General features: G+C 41.2%; 1 protein-coding gene across 1 annotated transcript; it reads left to right on the plus strand.

Moving 5' to 3' along the window:
* Positions 1 to 448: 448 nt before the first annotated feature.
* On the plus strand, positions 449 to 5738 carry GPR33 (G protein-coupled receptor 33). Its single transcript, XM_023227425.2, has 2 exons — positions 449 to 612; positions 4523 to 5738. Exon 2 carries the CDS (start codon positions 4529 to 4531, stop codon positions 5543 to 5545), a length of 1017 nt encoding a protein of 338 aa, XP_023083193.2. The 5' UTR covers positions 449 to 612; positions 4523 to 4528; the 3' UTR covers positions 5546 to 5738.
* The last annotated feature ends 1599 nt before the right edge of the window (positions 5739 to 7337 follow it).

Below are 7337 nucleotides of genomic sequence, written 5' to 3' on the forward strand. Positions count from 1 at the left end.
CTCTTTGTCTCTCTGTCTCTCTTTCTGTCTCTTTTGAGAGGCATGGTCTCGCTCTGTTGCCCAGGCTGGAGTATGGTGGCTATTCACCACCATGATCATGGAACACTGCAGCCTCGAACTCCTGGGCTCAAGTGATCCTCCTGCCTCAGCCTCTCCTCCCAAGTAGCTAGTGCTACAGATGTGTACCACCAGGCCCGGCTATTTTTTTTTTTTATTTTGGTCTCTAACTCCTGGTTTCAAGTTATCCTCCTGCCTTGGCCTCCCAAAGCACTGGGACTACAGGTGTGAGCTACTGCACTTGGTCACTTACAGATATTTTTTAATGTCCCTCAAAATGGAGAAATGATTTGAAGAAGTACTCATTTCTCTAACTATATCTCTATAGCAGTAAATTCCACAGAAAAAAGGAACCAAAAACAGGAAAAGACCTCACTGAGTATTTAAATAATAGTAAGTTCAAGCTTGGGGAGTAACATCAGCAAGAAGAAAGACGTATGAAATGAAGGCAAAGTGGCATTGATTTTGTTCACTCTGTTCCTAGTGAGAAGATTGATGGTGTAGAGTCACTTTGGCCTGCTCAAGACCAATCTGGCATAAAGATACAGCTCCGAGGTAAGATTCTCTGGACTAGCAGGTTTCTCCTAGAGCTATGATCTGAATTGACCCTCTAGGCTTATTGCACATCAGCTTCCCGAGGCTCCTGTGGCCTTCCCCTGCGCCTGCAGCTCAGTGTTCCCAAGTGGAGGTGGGGTCTTCCTGAAAGCCACTTGTGGCTGGGCACGGTGGCTCACGCCTGTAATCCCAGCACTTTGGGAGGCCGAGGCAGGCAGATCACAAAGTCAGGAGTTTCAGACCAGCCTGGCCAATATGGTGAAACCCTGTCTCTACTAAAAATACAAAAATTAGCCAGGCATGGTAGCAGGTGCCTGTAGTCCCAGCTACTGAGGAGGCTGAGGCAGGAAAATCGCTTGAACCCAGGAGGCAGAGGTTGCAGTGAACCAGGATTGTGCCACTGCACTTCAGCCTGGGAGACAGAGCGAGACTCGGTCTGAAAAAAAAAACAAAAACAAAAACAAAAAAACTGAGGGGCTTAGCAGGAGAAAAAGGGTCAAAAAGTTAAGTCTAAACGTGCAGAGCTGGTAAGTGGTAGAGGTAGGATACAAACCCAGGTCTATGGGATGCCAGAGTCTGAGATCTGCCCCATTTATTTATTCTCAAGTACTTTAAAATCATTTTAAAGGTGTTTAAGGATGAAGAAATCTCCTGGTTATGTGCAATAAATCAGAATTCCTAGGAAACTTTATATGATATTCAGAATCACTACCAACATTGATCAGAAAAGTTGTACTATGATTTTGCCCATGTTCTACATTACTTTCAGACGTCCTTCTAGAGCTCAGATGCACAATTTAAAAAAAAATCTTTCCTATAATTCAGGTATCTAGTTTCTCACATGCACACACATAAAGAGACTACACACACACAACACAGACACACATACACACATTCCACAGAAAAACAAAGACCACAGACACACACATACACACAGACCACACAAATACACTGAGATACACATACACTAATCACAGGCACACCTCTACACACAAACTCCATGGATAAAAACACCACAGAGACTTTGATTCCCCAGAACCACCACCAGCACAAGACAGCGGAGGGTTGATGGGGAAATGGGACACTATACCATATCAAAGCATAGCAAATAGATTGTAATTATTAGACATTCCTATTTTTAAATCCCCTGTGTCATTTCTGCTTCTCAAAATACTTCATTGGCCCTTTCTCCTCTTTAGGACTCCTAAACTCCTGTTGAGTTTTTTTCTGTGCTGCGTGTCTTAAAGTCATCCTTGCCTTCCACCCTCTTCTTAAGGTCCCAGGGCCTTCACGAAGCTTCTCTCTCAAGTTCTCATTCTTTGATTTGCCGTTGCCTGTCCATTTCATACCCTTCAGACTCTACTTTTTATTCCCAAAGAAGACTACTAAGGTATTTTCCTGAAAAACCATTTTTCTACTTTAGAGAAAAATTTTGCAATTCCCTTAGAAGGCAGAATTAACTTAGGAAGCTGTGATTTTAAATAGCAATTATGGCTGGGCACAGCAGCTCATGCCTTTAATCCTAGCACTTTGGGAGGCTGAGGTGGGAGGATCACTTTAGGCCAGGAGTTCAACACCAGCCTGGGCATCACAGCAAGACCCTTTTCTCTACAAAGAATGTTAAAATTAGCCAAATGTGGTGCTGCACACCTGTGATCCCAGCTATCTGGAGTCTGAGGCAGGAGGATTGATGAAGCCCAGGAGTTCCAGGCTGCAGTGAGCTAGGATTGTCCCACTGCACTCCAGCCTGTCTCTAAAAAATAAATAAAAATAAAATAAATAGCAATTATCTTACTTATCTGTGTATATTCTTAGAATGTTTTTGTTTAGTGGGGAAAAAACCATCATTAGTAATTTCCATTGCTTTATCCAATTTATCTAAAACCAATTTGCTGATATGACTCTGTTATAATAGCTATTTTCCAAAATATTCTCAGGTTTATATTTTTGATACCATGGAATCCATTATCCAAGGAATTGTATATTTTAGATAATCAAACACTGATTCATGGAGCATTATTAAAATCACTACATATGAATTACCAAGTTTCAAAGAAATAATATAAAACAGTAGTAGAGTTTCCCACCTGGTACAATGGAGGCATGGTGGAAAATACTGATGGATAAGCCATGTAACCCAACGAAGCCTCACTTTCCCCTCTGTTTAAAGATTTGCTTCACAGGCTTTGCGAGGAAAAACAGAAATGATTTTATTTATTTATTTATTTATTTATTTATTTATTTATTTATTGAGACGAAGTCTCACTCTGTCGCCCAGGCTAGAATGCAGTGGCATGATCTCGGCTCACTGCACCCTCCACCTCCCGGGTTCAAGTGATCATCCTGCCTCAGCCTCCCGAGTAGCTGGGACTACAAGCACGCGCCACCACGCCCAACTAATTTTTGTATTTTCAGTAGAGATGGGGTTTCGCCATGTTGGCCAGGATGGTCTCAATCTGCTGACCTCGTGATCTGCCTGCCTTGGCCTCTCAAAGTGCTGGGATGAGAGGCGTGAGCCACTGTGCCCAGCCAGAAGTGATTTTTATAGAAAGCTCCTGGCATACCACAAATATTGGATAAACATGAGTTTGGTGACTTTTCTCCTTTTTGTCCCCTCCTAAAGAATGAACCATTAATATGACTACATCTGGCCAGGCACGGTGGCTCACACCTGTAATCCCAGCATTTTAGGAGACCGAAGTGGATGGATTACCTGAAGTCAGGAGTTTGAGACCAGCCTGGCCAACACGGTGGAGCACTGTCTCTACCAAAAATACAAAACTTCACTGGGCATGGTGGCGAGTGTCTGTAATCCCAGCTACTCAGGAGGCTGAGGAAGAAGAATAGATTGAACCCAGGAGGCAGAGGTTGCAGTAAGCCAAGATCATGCTACTGCACTCCAGCCTGGGTGACAGAGCAAGACTCTGTCTCAAAAAAAATAAAATTAAAAATTAAAAAAAATTACTACATCTTACAATACACTTCCCTCTTTTGTTGATGTTTCTGAAGATACTTCACAATCTTGTGGTGGCTTACAACTCCCATATGAATATTAGTTCTCACCATTATGTGCTGAGTATTAGAATACTAGCTAATAGTATTTACCATATATAATTAGCTCATGAGAGAAATCTAATTATAAAACCCATGAGTACTAATTTGCCACATTGCTATTATTTTTGTTATTCAAGTTCATTTCATTAGCAACTTTTGCCCTCACCAAGTCAAATAAGACTTATTCTACATTGCCTTATTCAAGAAGTTTTGCCCATCAAAAAGGGTCAGACTTCGGCTTAATGTCCAAGTAGAAGATTTTTGACCATGTGCAGTGCCTCACACCTGTCATCTCAACACTTTGGGAGGCCAAGTAGGAGAATCGCTTGAGTCCAGAAGTTCAAGACCTGGCTGGGCAACATAGTGAGAGCCCATCTCTACAAAAAAAAAAAATTAGCCAGCCTGCTATTGTGCATCTGTAGTCCCAACTCCTCAGGAGGCTGAGGCAGGAGGATTCCTTGAGCCCAGGAGGTCGAGGCTGAGTGAGCTGTGATCACTCCACTGCACTCCAGCCTGGGTGACAGACCAGAAAAAAAAAAAATAGATTTTTAACTACCTAATTATTTAACAATTGTCAAAATGTCCCAACATTTACTTCTTTTTCACATTTATTTCATTTCATCTGTATATTTCTACTTTTGATGCTCAGATTCATCTGATGTTAATTCTTCATTAAAACATAAAAGTATAGACCTTAGAAAAATATTTGATTTGCAGAAATATTTTGCTTACCGCTGTTAAAATATTATCATTGGGACTAGACCTATGACTATGTAAAAAATTACTCTTTAAATTTTTACATTTAACCTTTTCTTGTGCTTTTTTCTTGTTATTTGCACTGTTTCTCACTCCACAGGTCATTATGGATCTGATCAATTCTACTGATTACCTGATCAATGCCTCTACTTTAGTAAGAAACAGCACTCAGTTTCTAGCTCCTGCATCAAAAATTATTATTGCCCTTTCTTTGTACGTTTCATCCATAATTGGTACCATCACCAATGGCCTCTATCTATGGGTGCTAAGATTCAAGATGAAACAGACTGTCAATACTCTCTTATATTTTCATCTCATTCTCTCATATTTTATTTCAACATTGATTCTACCATTTATGGCCACCTCCCAACTTCAGGACAATCACTGGAACTTTGGAACTACCTTGTGCAAGGTCTTCAATGGCACTTTGTCTCTGGGGATGTTCACCTCTGTTTTCTTCCTTTCGGCCATCAGTCTGGATCGTTACCTTCTCACTCTTCACCCAGTGTGGTCCCAGCAGCACCGAACCCCACGCTGGGCTTCCAGCATTGTCCTAGGAGTCTGGATCTCAGCCGCTGCCTTCAGCATCCCGTATTTGATTTTCAGAGAGACACATCACGACCGTGAAGGAAAGGTGACTTGCCGAAATAACTATGCTGTGTCTACTAACTGGGAAAGCAAGGAGATGCAAGCATTAAGGCAGTGGATTCATGTAGGCTGTTTCATCAGCCGCTTCTTCCTGGGCTTTCTTCTGCCTTTCTTCATCATCATCTTTTGTTATGAAAGAGTAGCCAGCAAGGTGAAAGACAGGGGCCTGTTTAAATCCAGCAAACCCTTCAAAGTTATGGTGACTGCCATTGTCTCTTTCTTTGTGTGTTGGATGCCCTATCATATACACCAGGGTTTACTTCTCACTAAGAACCAGTCACCACTTTTAGAGTTGACTCTGATACTTACAGTGCTAACCACTTCTTTCAATACTATCTTTTCTCCCACACTCTACTTATTTACTGGGGAGAACTTCAAAAAGGTCTTCAAGAAGTCCATTCTTGCTCTGTTTGAGTCAACATTTAGTGAGGATTCTTCTGCAGAAAGGACGCAAAACCTAAACTCAGAAGCCTAAATTTAATTTCCAGATGCTTAAGCAAACACGCACTTGCTCAATTATACCAACAGAGATATAACTTCTGCTTTTGTATGCTATAGTCCCTATAGTAGAGAGATAACTAGGCCGCACTATCGTTAGATCTCTGAGCAATAAAAGGGCTGCAAGAAAACAAGCAATTTGCAAGATCATGTTTCAAATGTATTTTTTTTTTTTTTTTTTTTTTTTTTTTTTGAGGCAGAGTCTCACTCTGTTGTCCAGGCTGGAGTTCAGTGGTGCAATCTAGGTTCACTGCAAACTCCACCTCCCAGATTCAAGTGATTCTTGTGCCTCAGCCTCCCAAGTAACTGGGACTACAGATGTACACCACCATGCCCAGCTAATTTTTTTTTTTTTTTTTTTTTTTTTGAGATGGAGTCTCGCTCTGTCGCCCAGGCTGGAGTACAGTGGCGCGATCTTGGCTCACTGCAAGCTCCACCTCCTGGATTCATGCCATTCTCCTGCCTCATCCTCCCAAGTACCTGGGACTACAGGCGCCTGCCACCACACCTGGCTAATTTTTTGTATTTTAAGTAGAGACAGGGTTTCGCCGTGTTAGCCAGGATGGTCTTGATCTCCTGACTTCGTGACCACCTGCCTCTGCCTCCCAAAGTGCTGGGATTACAGGTGTGAGCCAGCGCGCCCAGCCATGCTCAGCTAATTTTTTTGTATTTTTAGTAGAGACAGGGTTTCACCATATTGGCCAGTCTGGTCCCAAACTCCTGGTGCCAAGTGATCCACTCGCCTCAACCTCCCAAATTGTTGGGATTATAGGCATGAGCCACTGTGCCGGGCCTGTGATTGTTTTGACTCACTTTTTATTGTGGAAAAATATGTGTAACATAAGATTTATCATTTTCACCATTTTTAGTGAACATTTCAGTGGCATTAATTATATTCACGACATTGTACAACCATCACCACCATCGATTTCCAAAATTTTTCATCATTCCAAGGACAAATTCTGTGCCCATTAAGTAGTAACTCCCTATTCCTCCTCCCCCTAGTCCCTAGTAATCTCCAAACTATTTTCTGTCTCTGTGAATTTGACTATTCTAGATATTTCACATATGTGAAATTATACAGTAGTTACCCTTTTGTGTCTGACTTACCTCACTCAGCAAAATGTTTTCAAGGTTCATCTGTGTTGTTACAGGTATCGGAACTTCATTCCCTTTTTACAGCTCAATTATATTTTATTGTACGTATATACCATCTTTTTTAAAATTATACTTTATATTCAAGGGTACATGTGCACAACCTGCAGGTTTATTACATATGTATACATGTGCCATGTTGGTGTGCTGCACCCATTAAATCGTCATTTACATTAGGTGTATCTCCTAATGCTATCCCTCACCTCTCCCCCCTCCCCACAATAGGACCCGGTGTGGGATGTTCCCCTTCCTGTGTCCAAGTGATCTCATTGTTCAATTCCCACCTATGAGTGAGAACATGTTTTTGGTGTTTTTGGTGTTTGGTTTTCTGTTCTTGCGATAGTTTGCTGAGAATGATTATACCATCATTTTTAAATCCAGCCATCTGTTGTGTTGTTTCTACCTTTTGACTATTGTCAATAAAGTTACCATTATTGTGAATAAAGCTACTATTAACATTTGTATATAAGTATTTGTGTCAGTCCTTGTTTTCAATTATTGTAAATATATATATAAGAGTAGAATTACCAGGTCAAATGGTAATTTTATGTTTAACTTTTTGAGAAATCATAAAGCTTTTCAATTTGCACCATGTTACATTCCCACCAGCAACG

This window comes from Piliocolobus tephrosceles, chromosome 6 (assembly GCF_002776525.5).
Source record: "Piliocolobus tephrosceles isolate RC106 chromosome 6, ASM277652v3, whole genome shotgun sequence".
Lineage (NCBI taxonomy): Eukaryota > Metazoa > Chordata > Mammalia > Primates > Cercopithecidae > Piliocolobus > Piliocolobus tephrosceles.

Bases quoted from the DNA above. Each gene is read 5' to 3' on its own strand.
- GPR33 (XM_023227425.2), top strand. From the start codon at position 4,529: ATGGATCTGATCAATTCTACTGATTACCTGATCAATGCCTCTACTTTA.